The sequence below is a fragment of the Phyllopteryx taeniolatus genome, chromosome 9 (genome assembly GCF_024500385.1).
Source record: "Phyllopteryx taeniolatus isolate TA_2022b chromosome 9, UOR_Ptae_1.2, whole genome shotgun sequence".
In the NCBI taxonomy this organism is placed as follows: domain Eukaryota; kingdom Metazoa; phylum Chordata; class Actinopteri; order Syngnathiformes; family Syngnathidae; genus Phyllopteryx; species Phyllopteryx taeniolatus.
Window position 1 is genome coordinate 1,614,808 of NC_084510.1, and position 21,472 is coordinate 1,636,279.

Here is a 21,472-nt window from a genome sequence, read left to right on the forward strand (position 1 = left end):
CGAAAACCAACATTGAATGCCTGTGACCTTCGATCCGTCAGGCAGCACGGCATCAAAAACCAACATCAATGTGTAAATAATATCACCACATGGGCTCAGGAACACTTCAGAAAACCAATGTCAGTAAATAAAGTTTGGCGCTACATCCGTAAGTGTAACTTGAAACTCTACTATGCAAAGCAAAAGCCATTTATCAACAACACCTAGAAACGCCGCCGGTTTCTCTGGGCCCGAGCTCATCTAAGATGGACTGATGCAAATTGGAAAAGTGTTGTGTGGGCCGACGAGTCCACATTTCAAATTGTTTTTGGAAATTGTGGACGTCGTGTCCTCCGGGCCAAAGAGGAAAAGAACCATCCGGACTGTTATGGACGCAAAGTTGAAGAGCCAGCATCTGTGATGGTATGGGGCTGTGTTAGTGCCAATGGCATGGGTAACTTACACATCTGTGCAGGCACTATTAATGCTGAAAGGTACATACAGGTTTTGGAGAAACATATGCTGCTATCCAAGCAACGTCTTTTTCATGGACGCCCCTGCTTATTTCAGCAAGACAATGCCAAATCACATTCTGCACGTGTTACAACAACAGTAAAAGAGTGCGGGTACTAGACTGGCCTGCCTGCAGTCCAGACATTTCTCCCATTGAAAATGTGTGGCCCATTATGAAGCGTAAAATACGACAACGGAGACCCCGGACTGTTGAACAGCTGAAGCTGTACATCAAGCAAGAATGGGAAAGAATTCCACCTACAAAGCTTCAACAATTAAGAGTCCTCAGTTCCCAAACATTTATTGAATGTTGTTAAAAGAAAAGGTGATGTAACAGAGTGGTAAACATGACCCTGGCCCAGCTTTTTTGGAACATGTTGCAGCCATAAAATTCTAAGTTGATGATTCCTTGCTAAAAACAATCAAGTTGATCAGTTTGAACATTAAATATCTTGTCTTGGTAGTGTATTCAATTAAATATAGGTTGAACACGATTTGCAAATCATTGTATTCTGTTTTTATTTATGTTTAACAGAACGTCCCAACTTCATTGGAATTGGGGTAGTAAATATTCGTATTTGAAGTTGGGACACAAATCCACAAATTATTTACACGTTATTAAAATCCAAAAATGTATCCGCGATTCACACGTTTTTCAAATCCACAAATATATCCGCAATTGACACGTGGATTTCAAATCCACAAATATGTCCACGATTTACACGTTTTTCAAATTCACGAATATATCCACGATTTACATGTTTTTTAATGTTGTGTGTGCATTTATCATGACTTATCATTTGTAAATATAAAATTTTGCTTGTGAATTGTTGAAAGTGCGTTTGTGGATTTTCATATTATCCACAGATTTTATACTTACTGGCATATTATCCATTTTTGTAATATCCATAGAATGGTCATATAATCCTTATATCTTGCATTAAGTGTAAAGCTAGAGGCCATCATTAAATTGTGGCCGCTGTATGAGCGCTTGTGCTGAGTGTTTGCAGATGTGGATCTATACATGTTTAAAGGGAGCGGTGCTGGGAGAGAAGGTACGGAATGTTCTTGTTGATAGTGGGAGAGGAACTAATCATTACTATCTCAGACGGCTGCGATCAACACGAGCTAAAATAAGGAGTGAATGCCAGAGCAGGATGGCTTGGAGTCAACTGAAGCTTTCCAGCTCCTCCTATTACTTGTATTGTAATCTACAAATAGTGGGGCAACCGGAGAAAGATTCGCCATTTTCTCTACGCCTGCAACGCAAATGCAAGGAGGAGAGAAAAGGCCCAGAATTCTGTCAACATATTTTTGCTAAACGCTTGAGAATTATAAACGGCTCAAAATTTGTTCTGTGCGAGTTTCTTGATTGGTTTAACTTTCCTGAGAGAAAACGAACACGCAAAATTGGTGAGTGTGGTGGTAGTTTATTAATGTGTAATTTGGGCCTTTGACCCTGCATAGGATATAACGCCAACTCTCCAACAAATTGGTGACTCCCGACGTGGTCTCGGAAAGTTTGTTTCTTGGGACCTCTGTGGCTACACCATTCTTCTGCAATATCCAAGGCAGGCTGGAAAAAAAGAGGTAAGGGAGAAACTTGTTTATTAAAATTCTCCTGGTTTGCTACTAATTTAAATTGGGATATTGTATAATGAGGTGTGCGGCACGGTGGACGACTGGTTAGAGCGTCAGCCTCACAGTTCTGAGGACCTGGGTTCAATCCCCGGCCCCGGCTGTGTGGAGTTTGCATGTTCTCCCCGTGCCTGCGTGGGTTTTCTCCGGGCAGTCCGGTTTCCTCCCACATCCCAAAAACATGCATTAATTGGAGACTCTAAATTCCCCGTAGGTGTGACTGTGAGTGCGAATGGTTGTTTGTTTGTATGTGCCTTGCGATTGGCTGGCAACCAGTTCAGCGTGTACCCCGCATCCTGCCCGATGACAGCTGGAATAGGCTCCAGCACGCTCGTGACCCTAGTGAGGAGAACCGGCTCAGAAAATGGATGGATGGATATAATGAGGTGTGGACAGAATTTTTTTGGAGAAGAATCAGGAGTTCAGCAAATATGTATTTGGAATTTAGTATTTGTAAAAGCGCGTGTTGGATCGCGTCGGATTTGGAATCCGTAGAGTTTGCACGTGTCGGCGAACCAGTGAAGTTTTAATTGTTTGCGAACAATTAACCTTAGAGGTCGGGACCTCGTGCCAGGGGCACAAAGGAAGTAGTTGGACAGCCAACTCCGGCCGAAGTCAAAATCAATAGAGGTACTTTTGTGTGGTGGTGCGGGTCTCCGTGACGGATTTGGCACACTCCCCTACGTTGAGTTATTACGTAGGGTGGAGGCGAGTCTCCCCTATCGTTGAGTCCAATATACCACCCCAGAGACAGGGGTGGTTGGACAGCCCGGTTTGACTAAGGCTTGGAAACCCAATTGAAAATTACAGAAAATAAAAAAAATAATAAATAAATAAATAAATAAAGTATAAAGAAAATATTAATATTGACCTTGAGGGTATTGGAGATGGTAAAATTACAGTCAGAGAACAAATTATGTTGATCTGGTTGTATTTTAAGGAAACAATCCCCGGGGATAAGGAGGGAAGGTCGAAGGCCATCTAAAAGATGAAAAGCATGTGGAAGAATGTCAGGATCCTGGCTTCTTCCCTAACAAGGACGAGAAAACCAATATATTACAGGCTTTGGTCCGAATTTGTGAAGCCTTTGCGACGCAAGAACAAGGATTGACAAAAGAATGTGAAAAGAACAAAAAATGCGTTTAAGGAGCTTATAAAATGACAATATATCAGACAGAATGTATCAACTGGCGGACTCCCCCAAACTGCAGCAGACAGTAAAAAAAAGAGCAAAAGAGGAGAAGTACAGAGAAGAACAGAGGGGAGGGGGACTGAGCGACCCTCCGCTCCTCACACCCCCTGCTCCCGCTGTGCAGACGCCGATAGTAGAGCTAAGTAGAGGTACAGTAATGGTTGAAATCAATGTTTATCAAACGGTAGGTGGCACCGATATGCTCTCTAGTGTGGTGTCTTTTTCAGGCCCGGCCCCGGACAGCCATGAACACGACCGGATTGACAATACAGGAAGCCAATCTGGTGGCTGGGAGAGCATGCAGCTTGCTAAAGAAGTTAACCTCAGCGTATGACTCTGTGAAAAGGGAGTTGGACTAAATTAAATTTGATAATGATATTTTCGACTTGGATGGTTTATATATGTAGTTGAGTGCGGCCCATTTGAGATTAGAGGAGACATTTTATGTGTAAGTGTGTGAGTTTGTTTCAGAGTTTGTGTGTTTGTGAGATTGTTTATATGACTGGTCCGGCATTGGTAAACGAGGTGGCAGATTGTGAGGAGGAAGCAGATGAGTGCCCTGAGGGGACTCTCCAGTTGGAGTAGAGGAGGTCTGGTAAGACAAAGAATAAAAACATAAACAGGAAATTCTTGGGGCCCTCCTGCCTTGCTCTGTTCATACACTTATTTATATTCCTTTCAATGTCTTATCGCACATGCTTAAGAGAAAAACATCCTCCCCAATTTTCATACAGTTCTGAAATGCCACACAGTGAATGGTGTTATATGTGGGCGACTTCAGGGCCCCACCCAGGTCTCTCTCTCCAACTGTGTTTTTTGGATGGCGAGGAGGAGACAGGCTTTGCTTATTTGTCACGCACGCGCCGAGATTGGACTGAAGCTTCAGGTGGTGATCCATGAGCGACTGGTTAGAGCGTCTGTCTCACAGATCTGAGGATTGGGATTCAAATCCCGGCCCCGCCTATGTGCTGTCAGAGCCAACCATCAATCAGAATCAGAATCATCTTTATTTGCCAAGTATGTCCAAAACACACAAGGAATTTGTCTCCGGTAGTTGGAGCCGCTCTAGTACAACAGACAGTCAATTTACAGAACACTTTGGAGACATAAAGACATTAACAAAAAACAACAACAAACAACAATTGTGCAAAAAGATGCAGAGTCCTCAGTTCGAATGGCTAATATCGCAATAGTCCGGTGCAATGACCATTGTGCAAAGGGCACTGAGACTTCAAGGAGTGTATGCGGTTTAAAGTGACGAGTAGTGCGATAATCTGGGACAATGGTTGTGCAAATGTTACAGATACTCCTCAATCAGTGTGCAAATGGAGCAGATACTACTCTGGCATGAGTGGCCACTATATGCAAATAGTGCAGCACGGCGAGACAACTACAGTGAGTGCACGAGTAATACATAATACAGAAATGTGACAACGAACTCAAGTCAAAAAATTGCCAGCTTGTTGTAATGGAATTGTAAGTTAGCTGTTCAAGAAGTTGATTGCAAGAGGGAAGAAGCTGTTGGAATGTCTACTAGTTCTAGTTTGCATTGATCGGTAGCGCCTACCTGAGGGAAGGAGCTGGAAGAGCTGGTGACCAGGGTGGGGAGGGTCCGAGAGGATTTTGCACGCCCTTGTCTTAGTTCTGGCAGCGTGCAAGTCCTCAAGGGTGGGTAGGGGGGTACCGACAATCCTTTCAGCAGTTTTGATTGTCCGTTGCAGTCGGAGTTTGTCCTTTTTTGTAGCAGCACCAAACCAGACTGTGATGGAAGAACACAGGACTGATTCGATGACCGCTGTGTAGAACTGTCTCAGCAGCTCCGGTGGCAGGCCATGCTTTCTCAGAAGCCGCAGGAAGTACATCCTCTGCTGGGCCTTTTTGAGGACGGAGTTGATGTTGGTCGCCCACTTCAGGTCCTGGGAGATTGTAATTCCCAGGAACTTGAAGGTCTCGACGGTTGACACAAGGCAGCTGGACAGCGTGAGGGGCAGCTGTGGCGAAGGATGCCTCCTGAAGTCCACGATCATCTCTACAGTCTTGAGCGTGTTCAGCTCCAGGTTGTGTCGGCCGCACCACAGCTCCAGCCGCTCCGCTTCCTGTCGATATGCAGACTCGTCACCGTCCTTGATGAGGCCGATGACAGTGGTGTCATCTGCAAACTTCAGGAGTTTGACAGTCGGGTTCGCTGAGGTGCAGTCGTTCGTGTAGAGAGAGAAGAGCAGCGGAGAGAGGACACAACCTTGGGGCGCCCCAGTGCTGATGCTGCGTGTGGATGAGGTGGCCTCCCCCAGCCTGACCTGCTGTGTCCTGCCCGTCAGAAAGCTGTAAATCCACTGGCAGATGGCAGGTGAGACGCTGAGCTGGAGAAGCTTGGATGAAAGGAGTTCAGGGATGATGGTGTTGAACGCTGAGCTGAAGTCCACGAACAGGATCCTCGCGTAGGTCCCTGCACTGTCGAGGTGTTCTAGGATGAAGTGCAGTCCCATGTTGACTGCATCATCCGCAGATCTGTTCGCTTGGTAGGCAAACTGCAGGGGGTCCAGCAGGGGACCTGTGACACTCTTGAGGTGGTCCAGCACAAGACGTTCAAAGGACTTCATGACCACAGATGTCAAAGCGACAGGCCTGTAGTCATTCAGACCCGAGATTGCAGGTTTCTTGGGGACTGGGATGATGGTGGAGCGTTTGAAGCAGGATGGAACTTCGCACATTTCCAGTGATCTGTTGAAGATCTGAGTGAAGACTGGCGCGAGCTGGTCCGCGCAGACTTTGAGGCAGGATGGAGACACGTGGTCCGGGCCTGCCGCTTTGTTAATCTTTTGTTGTTTGAAGATGCGTCTCACATCCTGTTCATGGATGGTTAACGCAGAGGTCAGAGGTGTGATTGTGGTCGCGGGTGCGGCCGGATTGGTGTGTGGTGTGAAACTGTCCTTTTCAAATCTGCAGTAGAAGGTATTCAAGTCGTTGGCTAGTGTGCTATTGTTCTCAGCTTGGGGGGATCGTCGCTTGTAATTAGTCAGCGACTGGAATGCATGCCAGACTGATTTAGAGTCGTTTGCGCTAAACTGTTTTTCCAACTTTGCTGTATAGATCCTCTTTGCAATGTTAATTTCTTTGGTCAGCTGGTTTCTAGCTCGATTATACAGGGCCCTGTCCCCGCTCTGATATGCGTCCTCCTTAGCTTGGCGAAGCTGCTTAAGTTTAGCAGTGAACCACGGCTTATTGTTGTTGAATGTGCGAAATGATTTTGTTGGAACACAGACCTCTTCACAGAAACTGATATAGGATGTAACAGTGTCCGTATATTCATCCAGGCTGCCAGCTGAATTTTCAAAGACACTCCAGTCTGTGCAGTCTAAGCAGCTTTGAAGTTCCATCTTGGCTTCATTTGTCCACTTTTTGACTGTTTTCACTGTAGGCTTCGCACATTTAAGTTCTTGCCTGTACGTCGGTATTAAGTGAATTAAGCAGTGATCAGACGAGCCCAAGGCTGCACGAGGTATAGCACGGTATGCGTTTTTTACCGTGGTGTAGCAGTGGTCTAAAGTATTATTTTCCCTGGTAGGACAGTCGATGTGCTGCTTGTATTTAGGGAGTTCGTGGTTGAGTTTAGCTTTGTTAAAGTCCCCAAGAATAATGAGGGGTGAGTCGGGGTGTTTTTTTTCAATTTCGTTGACTTGATCGGCGAGCGTTAGCAATGCGGCGTTCGTGTTAGCTTGAGGCGGAATATAGACGCCAGCGAAAATGAATGATGCGAACTCACGTGGCGAGTAGAATGGTTTACAATTTAAGAATAGCGACTCCAAATGCGGGCTGCAGTGTGTGCTGATCACCGTGACGTCCGTACACCATTTTTCGTTGATATAGAGGCATATCCCACCGCCCTTTGTTTTCCCCGATGATTCCATGTCGCGGTCCGCTCGATGAATGTGGAAACCGGGAAGCATAATGCCGGCATCGGGTACAGCGTCGCAAAGCCAGGTCTCCGTGAAGCACATGGCCGCGGAACGTCCGAAGTCTTTACGTGTCTTTAACAGAAGATGAAGCTCGTCCATTTTGTTGGGTAGGGAGCGTACATTCGCGAGGTGGATCGACGGGAACGCCAATCTGTGTCCTCTCTTGCGGAGTTTCACCTGAATGCCGGCTCGCTTCCCTCTGTGGCGCCGCTTCCGTCTCCATGCGCCGAAAACCGCGGACGCCGCTCCGGTGAGTAACTCTGGGAAAAAACTGAGCGGATATTCGAAAGTTGGTGACAGAAAGTCTGGAGTAGACTCCTTGATGGTTAGCAGGTCTCCCCTTGTGTAAGTGAGTCGTGTAAGGTCTCCAAAGACGGACGAAAAACACAAAAACAAAGACAATACTAGAGAGCGGGTTACCGAGGCGACCACACTGGTAGGCGCCATGTACACACATCAATTGAAAGATTTGGGTCCCATGATTAGAAAGTGCGTAAAAACCACTGATCGGGTCCAGATCGCCATTCCCGATGTCGAGTTTCCATCATCTATGTCAGGGTATCACATTTTGGCATTTTGGTTACAAATTCCTCTATTGTATAACATCACCAAATTTCACGTGATCATGGTAGATGGCCGACAGATCATCCTGAGGCTGAGAGGGTTCTGGCGCAGTTGACTGAGGCACTGTGGACTCAGGGTCCAACTGATGTTGGTTTCTGCTCCACTGTGCCTCCCATTATTTTTTCTGTCTCCCCAAAGCCCATCTAGCAGAACCAGTACCGATGCAGTCCCGAGGCCGAGGAGGGCATCTGGGACACCATCGCAGGTTTGAAGGAATCAGTGGTCTTGGAGCCCTCGTCGTCTTCCTGGAACACTCCAATTTTGCCTGTGGTAAAGGTGGTGGGAAAGTATCGCATGGCACACGCTCTCAAACGCATTCATTCTATTGTCACAACACCTACTATTCTGGTCGCAAATCCTTTTACTGCTTTGAGTGCAAATGACCACACACAAATATTTTTCACTGTTACTGACTGACCGAACGCTTTCTTTTGTTTGCCATTGGTTACGCCGACCTGACTATTCCAAACCTTTTTATTTGGAAGTTTCTGAAAACTCAACTATCTGTGGTGTGCTTTTTCAGAAGTGGGATGGTGAAAGACATATCCTTATGTACATAAGTGTACAGTTGGACCAGACTGAAAAACGACACCCACCATATACTAGATATGTGGCTGGATTGGCCAAGATACTACAAAAGACTGCACACATTGTGATGTCACACCCGTTGACAGTACTCACGACACATGGTGTAATGGCATACGTGACTTCATCAGCATTCACAAAGTCATCTTTAGGACAGACCCGCTTAGAGAACATCTCGAATGCAACACACATCACATATACACATGAAGGCATTAACTCATTCACTGCCAATTCCGTCGAAAGACGTCAATGGCGTTTTTTAACGGGGATGGGTGGGGGAGGGTCTTGTGCAGTTCATTTGTGATTATCAAGCCTCTGGATAACTGCAATGAGGATTGGCACCCGGTAGAGGGCAACAATGCCTTCAGTTGAACGTCCCTCCATCAGAGGAAGAAGAAGGAGGGGGCAGGCCAGCGACAATGAGAAGAGACAAACATAATTGCGGAAAAGAGAGAAGATGAAAAAAAAGCTTTCGGTTTCTAGAAATGCATTGCAGCAAGGCAAGAAAAATATTCCTGCGACCGTCAGAATGCGTCAAACTCATTTTTTCTCACGGGCCACATCGTAGTTATGACTTCCCTCAGAGGGCCGCTACAACTGTTAACCCATATAAATGAAAGATTACCTCATATACTGTAATTACATACAGTATATACAACACATTGATGAATAACCAGTTTTGAAATCAGAAGCCTATAAAAACATGTTTTTCGACTATTGCATTTCTTCTCCAAGTGGGATTGGTAAAAAAAAAAAAAATGCTTGCAAATATCTCAATGCTATTACACCAGAACACAATGAGCAATTTTTATTTGCTTTCGCGGGCCACATAAAATGATGTGGCGGGCCAGATCTGGCCCCCGTGCCACCAGTTTGACACCAGTGCCTTAGATCATGCAGGGAATAAAGGATGACGTTCCGAGCTGTTCGCTTTGCATCAAAGTGCAAAATGCACGCAAAATGCCTGCCCAGGATTTGAATAAATGGGATCCGGAATCGTCAGAGAGTGAACTCCCTTTTGGATAGCCAGAGGAGCTTCATTCTGAGCTTCCTCCGACGAAGACGCCAGGCACCGCTGCCTACCGGTCCGAGACCCACACCCTCCCGACCCCAAACCAGTCCCCCAGGAACCCTTTGATATGTATACTTGCACAGATGTGATTAGTGAGAAAAATATATACAGTGAGTGGTGTGAGTGTGTGCTAAGTGAGTGATTAAGAGGGATGGCTCCTGCAGGTCGGGCCAATCAGGCCGGACAACAACCGACGAAGAGGGCTGCCCCACCCAGACCCGCAGCACCGACCCCGGGACCACCCCCTCTCACCCCACACTTCCACCAGGACCCACTACCCGACCCCAAGTGTGGGCGGTGGACCATGTGTCATGTGTCCTCTCACCATGCAAACCGATTTAAAATGTCTGGGAAAAGAAAAATAAATATAATAATAATAAAACAACAACAACCACGACAACAAAGAATACAAAATTCAAAAGTTTACTTTCACACTTTCAAATAGTGTTGTTATTGTCAAATGGCACCCTACCCAGGCAAAGGAATCAAGTCTAGATTTAGCATGTTGAGGAAAGGTGACCAGCTATTTACGTATATATGTAATTGATTTTTTCGTTATGCTGATATTTTTTCTGACGCAATATATTCTATGATGAGATTTAGCCACTGACTGATGTTAATAGCTTGTTTGTTTTTCCAGTTTAATAGAATTGTTTTCTTAGCGGGAGCTAACGCGACAAGTAATGATTGTAAATATTTATTAGGGAGGTCGATTATTCTTAAGTCGCCAAGTATGCACAATCTTGAGGAAAGTGGAATCCTACAGTTTAAAATATAGCAGAGTTTTTGTAGAACCGAAGACCAAACGCATTGAATTGGTGTGGATTCCCATATAGCATGAAAATAGGTGTCTGGGGTATTTTTGGTGCATTGCACACATATATTAGATGAAGAGAAGCCCATTTTATGCATAGATTTATTTTACTTTCCGGGAGAAGCTTCACCATTTGCTTGACAAACTCCGGCAGTTCGAGGGTGCTTTGGAGTGTTGGTATTCTTTTTTTTTATTGCTGCTTTTAATTTATTGTATTGAAAAAAGTTTCGGCCTTTTATTTGGAATTCTTGGAACAGTTCATCGCGTGTCCTAAAAACATTATTGTTAAATAATTGTTCTAGGTGGTCAATTCCATGTTGTTCCCATGTACTAAAATGAAGGCATATATTATTAATTTCTAAATCTGGATTATGACAGATTGGGAGCTAATTGAGATCCTGTAGATTCTAAACTTTTCCACCAAGCCATTAATGTTGATGCGATTATTGGGTTCTTGAAACATTTATGGCGTTTAAGACTTAAAATCCGAAAGTTGTTAAAGAAAGTCCGGGGTAGACTCCCTTATGTTTAGGAAGTCTTCCCTTCCTTGTGTAAGTGAGTCGTGTAATGTCTCCAAAGATGAACGAAAAACACAAAGCCATCTTGGTTAGATATTGATAGTACTGACCTATTGGGAGCTGCACACATCTCTCACCGCACTGTCTCAATTGTGACTGTGCAAACAAGTTGCCACGTACCTGTAGATAATCAACTGGCAAGTCTTAGTACAGCTAATCAGTGGTATTTTGCTTATCTGGAGGGTTAGCTATGGAGAAAAACGTGACGTGCTTGAAAAAAAACTGACTGCAATTTTGGAATCAGCATGCCAATTTTAGTTTTAATGAGCATAAAAATCTAACAACAGATTATTTTTTTTAAATGTTCCCCAGTTAATGCAGAACATTTGAAAAAAAGAGGCCAACAAATTTACTCTTAACTATGAACCCTTTCCAAGGGTTGTAGAAATAACACAAAGGAACAGACTTTGTTGTGAAAATGATACAAGTGTGGCACTTTAAGGTTCACATTAATTTACAGTACATTTTCATTGAATTGAAATGTTTTTTTGAGTGAAATTCATGTTTTGTTGGTTTTGTTTTTTGAACAGTGATTTTGTGTACAACTGATGTGGGGTTCATTTTGTGCAAAAATAAATTATATACAGTATCAGCAAAGTTTGAATCATGGCAACTTTGTTGAATAAGCAAGTACAGCCCAATTGCCTTTTTTCAATCTTTGCGAATTACCATGACTTGGATGGAATCTACACAGACCATAAAATATATACCTGTTTTGAATTTGAAATAAACCATATTTTATATATTTAATTAGGGTTCTGTGAACGAGCGTATGAAACCTGTGGGGTTCAGTACCTCCAACAAGGTTAAGAACACCTGCAATAAAGCAATGACCGTAACCTAATTATGACAGCGTCAATCTTTCATCGGGCCCCGAAAGCTAAACTCTCATCCTCTGTCCAGCTTGGATTTCTCCAATTTTCAGTCATGCATGACACAATTACAAAGATAGAAAGCAGGAGCTGCTGGCAGTAAAGGTGGCTTTGAAGGAGTGGCGGCACTGGCTGGAGTCAGCATCTAAGCAATATGTGGTGTTGAGACCATTCTAACCTTGAGTATTGTATTGGATCAAGTCAACAAAAAGATCCAAAAAATCCTTGTCGAGCCAGTCAAGTTTAGACCCTGTTTGTGACATTCACATTCACTATCACCTTACCACGTCCCTTTTATGGAAAAATGACAAGAACAACAAATCCCAAGAGCCAGGAATTCCCAAACTCTATTTGATCGCTACAGTGTCCTTTGGCAAAGAGGAGGAGATAAAGTCAGCCCACACTTGGATATGGTTTCTGCGAACTGGCTCCCACTTTGTCCATAGTGAGTTCAGGTAAAAGGTGCTACCTCAACCAAAAAAAAACCTTCCACTTGTGTGGTTTGTTATAAGTAGATGTTTGAAAACTACTGATAGTATTTAAATGAAAATTATGACAAAATGCCGCTTTATTTATCATGTGATATTGTGAGACATTCCATTGTATCAAAATGCATCCTGAGGGCCATTGCTGGCATGCGACAGCCTAACTTACGATAACATGTACATAAGAACAACAATACATCATTTGTTGATATCATGTGCTCAATCCAGCACTGAAACAGTGTGCTCTCGATGCTTGTAGGTCAACAATGCAATAAGAACTGAGGAAATACTTTTTACTACTGTACAATTACTCGAAAACCTTTAAATGGTAAATGCTAAATGGACTGCACTATATATATATATACACACAGTGGGTACGGAAAGTATTCAGACCCCCTTACAGTTTTCACTCTTTGTTATATTGTAGCCATTTGCTAAAATCATTGAAGTTATTTTTTTCCCTCATTAATGTACACACAGCACCCCATATTGACAGAAAAAAATGTAATTGTTGAAATTTTTGCAGATTTATTAAAAAAGAAAAACTGAAATATCACACAGCCATAAGCATTCATATATATGTATATATATATATATATATATATATATATATATATATATATATTAGACTAATTTATTGCATGACTGATAAGTTTGACCACAATTCAACTTGGATTTGGTAGCCTTTCAAAATAAAATTCCCCTCTAAAATCAGTTATATCTGGATTAATTTGTTCCGGAGTCCAAATTTATATTATTCATAAAACTTTTACTCACTGTCTTCTTCTTCTTTTCCTTTCGGCTTGTCCCTTTAGGGGTCGCCACAGCGCGTCATCCTTTTCCATAAAAGCCTATCTTCTGCATCCTCCTCTCGAACACTAACTGCCCTCATGTCTTCCCTCACGACATCCATCAACCTTCTCTTTGGTCTTCCTCTAGCTCTCTTGCCTGGCAGCTCCATCCTCATCATCGTTCTACCAATATACTCACTATTTCTCCTCTGGACGTGTCCAAACCATCGAAGTTTGCTCTTTCTTTGTCTCCAAAACATCGAACCTTGGCTGTCCCTCTGATGAGCTCATTTCTAATTTTATCCATCCTGGTCACTCCGAGAGCGAACCTCACATCTTCATTTCCGCCACCTCCAGGTCTGCTTCCTGTTGTCTCTTCAGTGCCACTGTCTCTAATTCGTACATCATGGCTGGCCTCACCACTGTTTTATAAACTTTGCCCTTCATCTTAGCAGAGACTCTTCTGTCACATAAAACACCTGACACCTTCCTCCACCCGTTCCAAACTGCTTGGACCCATTTCTTCACTTCCTGACCACACTCACCATTGCTCTGGACGGTTGACCCCAAGTATTTAAAGTCCTCCACCCTTGCTATCTCTTCTCCCTGTAGCCTCACTCTTCCCCCACCACCCCTCTCATTCATGCACATATATTCTGTCTTACTTTGGCTAATCTTCATTCCTCTGCATTCCAGTGCATGCTTCCATCTTTCCAACTGTTCCTACACCTGCTCCCTGCTTTCACTGCACATCACAATGTCATCTGCAAACATCATGGTCCACGGGGATTCCAGTCTAACCTCATTTGTCAGCCAATCCATTACCACTGCAAACAGGAAGGGGCTCAAGGCTTAAATTTGTCTGTCACACCTAGAGCACACCTCACCACTGTTCTGCTGCCCTCGTACATGTCCTGTATTATTCTAACATACTTCTCTGCCACTCCAGACTTCTGCATGCAGTACCACAGTTCCTCTCTGGGTACTCTGTCATAGGCTTTCTCTAGATCTACAAAGACACAATGTAGCTCCTTCTGACCTTCTCTGTACTTTTCCATTAACATCGTCAAGGCAAATAATGCATTTGTGATACACTTTCTAGGCATGAAACCATACTGTTGCTCGCAAATACTCACTTCTGTCCTGAGTCTAGCCTCCACTACTCTTTCCCATAACTTCATTGTGTGGCTCATCAACTTTATTCCTCCACATCACCTGTCCTCCATTCCTCAGGAATCTTCTCACCTGCTAGAAATCTATTGAACAAGCTGGTCAAAAACTCCACAGCCACCTCTCCTAGATGCTTCCATACCTCCACAGGAATGTTATCAGGACCAACTGCCTTTCCATTTTTCATCCTCTTTAATGCCTTTCTAACTTCCCCCTTACTAATCATTGCCACTTCCTGGTCCACCACACTTGCCTCTTCTACTCTCCCTTCTCTATCATTTTCCTGATTCATCAACTCCTCGAAGTATTCTTTCCATCTAGCTAGCACACTGCTGGCACCAGTCAACATATTTCCATCTCTATCCTTAATCACCCTAACCTGCTGCCCATCCTTCCCATTTCTATCCCTCTGTCTGGCCAGCCTGTATAGATCATTTTCTCCTTCTTTAGTGTCCAACCTGCCATACATGTCATCATACGCCTCTTGTTTGGCCTATGCCACCTCTACCTTTGCCCTGTGTCGCATCTCAATGTATTCCTTTCACCTCTCCTTGGTCCTCTCAGTGTCCCACTTCTTCTTAGCTAACCTTTTTCCTTGTATGATTTTCTGTACTGTGAGGTTCCACCACCAAGTCTCCTTCTGTCCTTTCCTGCCAGAAGATACACCAAGTACTCTCCTGCCTGCCTCTCTGATCACCTTGGCTGCAGTGGTCCAGTCTTCTGGAAGCTCCTCCTGTCCACCGAGAACCTGTCTCACCTCTTCTCGAAAAGCTGCACAACACTCGTCCTGCCTCAGCTTCCACCACTTGGTTCTTTGCTCTGCCTTTGTCTTCCTAATCTTCCTTCCCACTACCAGAGTCTTTTTACGATGTCTAGCCACACTCTCCTTTCCCACAACCTTACAGTCTGTAAACTCCTTCAGATTACATCGTCTGCACAAAATGTAATCCACGTGCATGCTTCTACCTCCGTTCTTGTAGGTCATCCTATGTTTGTGCCTCTTCTGGAGAAAAGTGTTCACTACAGCCATTTGCATCCTTGTTGCAAAGTCTACCACCATCTGTCCTGGAAGTTCCTTTCCTGGATGCGGTACTTACCCATCACTTCTTCATCACCCCTATTTCCTTCACCAACATGTCCATTACAATCTGCACCAATCATGACTCTCTCTCTGTCTGGGATGCTCAGAATTACTTCGTCTAGCTCCTTCCAGAATTTCTCTTTCACCTCTAGTTCACATCCTACCTGTGGGGCATAACCGCTAATCACATTATACATAACACCCTCAATTTCAAGTTTCAGCCTAATCACTCGATCTGATACTCTTTTCACCTCCAAGACATTCTTTGCCAACTCTTCTTTTAAAATAACCCCGACTCCATTTCTCTTCCCATCTACACCATGGTAAAATAATTTAAACCCTGCCCCTAAACTTCTAGCCTTACTGCCTTTCCACCTGGTCTCCTGGACACACAATATATCAACCTTTCTCCTAATCATCATGTCAACCAACTCCCAAGATTTTCCTGTCATAGTCCCAACATTCAAAGTCCCCACATTCAGTTCTAGGCTCTGTGCTTTCCTCTTCTCTTTCTGCCAAAGAACCCGCTTTCCACCTCTTCTTCTTCTTCGACTTCGACCCACAGTAGCTGAATTTCCAACGGCGCCCTGCAGGTTGACGGCGCCGGTGGCGGACGTTGTTAACCCGGGCCACGACCGATATTTGTTTGGCAAAGTTTTAAGCGGGATGCCCTTCCTGACGCAACCCTCTGCATTTATCCGGCCTTGGGACCGGCCTACAGTTTGCACTGGCTTGTGCCCCCCATAGGGCTGCATTCACTGTACAGGCTATTATTAACTTAACATTTTAACATTGTTGAGCCATAGAAGTAAAAGCTGAATTTAAGCAGTCACATGTAATAAGTATCAGTTAGTGAAAAAATATAAAATACTTGAAACCCACTATAAACCTTAGTTGAAAGGATGGCTAATCTGGATGTCTCACACAGCGATGTGCGTGCAGAGCCTCACGTGCATGTAAAGAGTTTAAATAAAATAATGATTATGCCTACATATATATTTTAGTTCTTTAATATGTGCTTTACATTGATTTTCTTTTGGAATTCAATTGTATTCCCACGATTTAATGGTTTGAATTGGTGAATTTGTGAATTTCCTGTTCAAATACCGTACATCGGTGAGACAGGAAGTGAGGCAGCAATCAGCCAGCCTCATCTCAGATTGCGCAATCTCACAAAAAAACAAAACAAAAAAAAAAAAGCAGAAATGTTACTGCATCACAGTATCATATATTGGTAAAATGTCTGTATTACAGCAGTGGAGGCTTTTAGAAAGTGTCTTCTCTGATTTGATTCACATCTCAAATATAATGTGTTCAGACACTAATATGCATTCTGATTTTCAGTCAGGCTCATTTATTTAATATTTGTGTGTTTTGTATTTAGTTTTCCCCAATCGCAAACTGTAAAACCGCTAATAATGCTTGCTGCGAGGCAGACACTATTCTGCCACCACACTGTGGCAGGTCCTCTTCTAACACCAATGTTTCTCCCCCCCTTCAGCCACAGCGCATGAGAGCAAACAGGATCACGTTGGTGCTGTTCTTCTATGAATCTATGCAGACACCTACTGTATATGCTTGGTCACCGATAGGTCCTTTTACTTTGTCAGACTAAAGGCTTCTCTTTAATCTATACATGCTTCCCCTGGGGGACGTACGTCATCAGCTTCCACAGTTACGCAGATGGCAAACAGCTTTACATCGTTCTGTCTCCTGATTGATACCTTTCTTAACTGTATTTTAGGTATTAAGCCATCTCATCCATCCATCCATTTTCTATGCTGTTCTATGCTGAACCTATCCCAGTTGACTTTGGGCAATGGGGTACAACCTGGACTGGTTGCGAGCCAACCACAGGCCGTGAACTGTATAGCCAAGCAACCATTCACACTCACATTCACACTTATAGACAGTTTAGTCTTCAATTTAACATGCATTTTTTAGGAAACGTGGGAGGAAGTCTGAGTACACAGAGAAAACCCAATTGCAAACTTGTAAACTCCACCGGCCAGAGGTGAGAATTAAACCCGAAAATCACCAGTACCACATGACAAAAAATACCTTTGAAGTTTAGCTCTTATTAGTATAAAGGGAGAAAATCTCACGGTGTGGCAACCATAATCCCCCTGACTTCAAACGGAGCAGTACCGCCAAACAGCAACACAGGAAGTTCATTATTGCATACTCAAATGCATACTCAAATACAGGCAAAAGCTATAGTTGGATTTATATTTTCAAGAGTATGAGAGTTTTTAAGGTGATATTGAAACCGGCTCTATGTTACTGTAACTTGATTGGCAGATGCCAGATCCAGTATGTTCTTCGGTCAGAATAGCCTTTATTTAAAAAAATATATATACAGTATATCTCTACTTTAGATTTTTTTTTTGCGTTATTTGCATAATTTATTCCAAAGGAAGAGCCAATTTAAGCAAAAAAAAAGTTCCGAACAAATTGAGAAGAATATACACTGGAATTTATTGTCACCACGTCACTTTAAGAATCACGTTACACAAAGTAAAGATAGGGTAGCATAGTGGGTTGTATTTTATTGTTTTTGTATTTGATGCTAAATGCTTATTGTACACTTGTATGACATTTTAAAAGGCTAAACTGTAATTTAAAATATTTCCTTTACAGTACAAAGTGGAGTTTGCATTGTAAAAAAAAGCATAGTTGGTAAAACTGTCAGTATAAATCTTGCAGTAGTGCATTAGGAAAATTATCTTTAAAAAAATCAGTCCTCTCTGGCCCAATCTTGTACCTCTAATGTTATTTTAAGGAAACCACCGCGGCCAAGGTAAATCAAACAATCAGAGACAGAATGCATGACCAACGAGGTGTCATTCATTTGCGTGCTCTCGCAGGCACACTTACTGATTGGTCACCTTCGGTTTTCAAGGAGCTTTGTTGAAACTATGGCACAATATCCACCTCCAGAAAAAAAATGACAATCTCTCATTTGATAACAACTGGGCAGAAGACTAGCTAACACCTGGGTGCCCAATAGGTCAATCGCGATGGACCGGTCGATCGCAAAGGGAGTGTGGGTCGATCCCGTGGCATTACTTTGTTTTTTGTTATTGTTTTGTTTTTTAGACGTTGCAGGATCATCCGTCCTCACTATGAAATCTGTCACTTGATTGACATACAGGACAGTCAGTGAGACTTCTGACTTTTCTGACACATGGGTCAAAGCGAATGTGTATACAACGGTGCTGCATGCCGCAAAATTCCAGCAGACTAGTGAGTTGTCTTTTAGCCTCCAATTGATTTCGTCTTCTAGTGGGGGACAAAGGAAGAAGCCAAAAACTTTCCACTTCCATACAGAGTGGGAGGAGGATTTATTTTCCCAATGTTGTTTTTAAAGTGCGCTTGCCTCATCTGTCAAGTGTCACACTGATGTGAGATAGATTACTCGAGGGAAATACCAGCAAAGATTTCGTGACCTCTCCCCTGAGATTAGGGAGTTTTTTTGTGTGATTAAACTATATATAGTTGCGTGAAAAAGTGGTGTAAAAAAAGTGTTTGTCCCCTTCCTGATTTCTTTTTTTTTTTTTTTTTTTTTTTTTGCATGTTGTATGTCACACTTAAAAGTTCCCCATTGTCAAACAAAGACAAATACAACACAAGTAAACACAAAATGCAATTTTTAAATAAAGGTTTTTATTATTAAGGGAGAAAAAAAAATCCAGACCTACACGGCCCTGTGTGAAAAAGTGATTGGTTAAAGTGATTAAAACATACAGTAACTGTGTTTTATCATACCTGAGTTCACTTTCTCTAGCCACACCCAGGCCCGATACTGCCACACCTGCTCTCAATCCAGAACTCACTTAAATAGGACCTGCCTGACAAAGTGAAGTTGACCAAAGAATTCTGAGAAGCTAGACATCATGACGAGCTCTATGGAAATTCAGGAACAAATGAGAAAGCAAGTAATTGTACACTATCAGTGTGGAAAAGGTTACAAAGCCATTTCTAAAGCTGTGGGACTCCAGCGAACCACAGTGAGAACTATTATCCACAAATGGGGAAAACATAACAGTGGTGAACCTTCCCAAGAGTGGCCGGCTGACCAAAATTACCCCAAGAGCGCAGCAACAACTCATCCAAGTGGTCACGAAAGACCCCACAACAACAACCAAAGAACTGCAGGCCTCGCTTGCCTCAGTTAAGGTCAGTGTTCATGACTTCACCATAAGAAAGAGACTGGGCAAAAATGGCCTGCATGGCAGAGTTCCAAGACGGAAACCACTGCTGACCAAAAAGAACATGAAGGCTTGTCTCAATTAGTTGTTGCTGCTTAGGGTGGCCCAACCAGGATTTAGGGAAGCAATAATAATAAAAACCTTCATTTAACAACTGCATTTTGTGTTTGCTTGTGTTGTCTTTGACTAATATTTAAATGTGTTTGGTGATGGGAAATACTGTATTTAAGTGTTGCAAACATGCAAAAAAACAAAAAAAAAAACAGGAAGGGGCAAACACGTTTTTTACACCACTATATATATATATATATATATATATATATATATATATATATACACACACAGTGGCTACGGAAAGTATGCAGACCTCCTTATATTTTTTACTTTATTTTTTGTTATATTGCAGCCATTTGCTGAAATCATTTAATTTAAAAAAAAAAGAAAAAAAAGGAGAAGAAAGTGTGGTCCTAAAAAGGTAGGCATTATTCCTATGATAACTAGAAAGTGGTCCTTAAAAGTCAGGCATTTTGTTGGGTGGTCTTAAGAAGGTTAAATAAGAGATTATACCGTGATACTATTAAAATAGATTTTTTCCAAGTTCAGGGATGTCTTTCATTTGTTCCTACGATGTCTAGAAAGGATGGTCATAAAAAGTAGGCATTTATTGGGTGGTCTTAAGAAGGCAACAAATACAAGAGTGTGTGTGTGCGTGTGTGTGTGGCTGTGTGTGTGTGTGTGTGTGTGGATGCATGCGTGTGTTTGTGTCTGTAGCTTTGTAACTTTCTTTAGCTGTTTAACATGTTAGGCCATATAATCTGAGTTTATAGTTTAAAGAAGAGAATGATATACAATAATCTGAAACACAATTGCATGTACAGTATTTCACAGATCTGAAAAGATGGGAATACTATAAACAATCTTTGCCCTCTCCTGTGTCATCTGGGAATGTAGAGGACATGCACAGAAACAAATGTCAGATGAGATTTACAGTATGTGATACTCAAGGCATCCATCCATCCATCCATTATCTGAGCCGCTTATCCCCGCAGGGGTCGGGGGAGCACTGGAGCCTATCCCAGCTATCATCGGGCAGGAGGCGGGGTACACCATGAACTGGTTGCCAGCCAATCGCAGGGCACACATAAACAACCATTCACACTCACATTCACACTTACGGGTAATTTAGTGTCTTCAATCAACCTACCATGCATGTTTTTGGGATGTGGGAGGAAACCGGAGTGCCCGGAGAAAACATGCAAACTCCACACAGGCGGGGCCAGGGAACCCCGGTCCTCAGAACTGTGAGGCAGACACTCTAACCAGTCGTCCACCGTTCCATCGTACTCAAGGCACTCAAGGCTAAATTTAATATTTCTGTAGCAGAGAGATCAAGGTTCTAGCGTTCTGCACTTGTTTGACTTTTGCAGAGTAAACAACCTTATACTCTCGGTGAGGATGGCCAGGCAATTACATCCATCCATCCATTTTCTGAGCCGCTTATCCTCACAAGGGTCGCGGGAGTGAACATACACCATAGAGAAGAATAATCAGTTGAGCTTGTATTTAAGACACATTGGACAGATCAAAATGCTACCAACTGCATAAGGCTACTTTTGAAAACAAACCCATTCCAAAATCCATTAAAGCCAAAGCAGTTCAAGTTCGTCGCCAGATAGACCTGCTTGACATGGGGAAATGGCGAGTCAAGCACACTAGAGCTACATGTTGGTACAACCTCACTATAATAGACGTATTCAGCAGACACACCTGGTTAAGACCACTGAAGACGAAACGTAGCATGGAGTTTGCCAGACATTTACATTGAGCATGGCCCACCTAAGGCATGGTCATGGAAAGGAATTCAAAGATGCAGTGAAAAACCTCATGGAATCCATTCAGATTAAAATAATT

The 21,472-nt window shown here is 43.0% G+C and overlaps 1 protein-coding gene across 3 annotated transcripts in view; it reads right to left on the minus strand.

The window, feature by feature from the left end:
• Positions 1 to 260: 260 nt before the first annotated feature.
• The window catches only part of LOC133484108 (uncharacterized), a 68,105-nt gene continuing 46,893 nt past the window's right edge, over positions 261 to 21,472 (minus strand). For all 3 annotated transcript variants that reach the window (XM_061786231.1, XM_061786228.1, XM_061786230.1), the window contains one exon: positions 261 to 2,068. In XM_061786231.1, the coding sequence (XP_061642215.1) occupies positions 2,037 to 2,068 (32 nt within the window). In that variant the 3' untranslated portion in view covers positions 261 to 2,036. The remainder of the gene's footprint in view (positions 2,069 to 21,472) is intronic.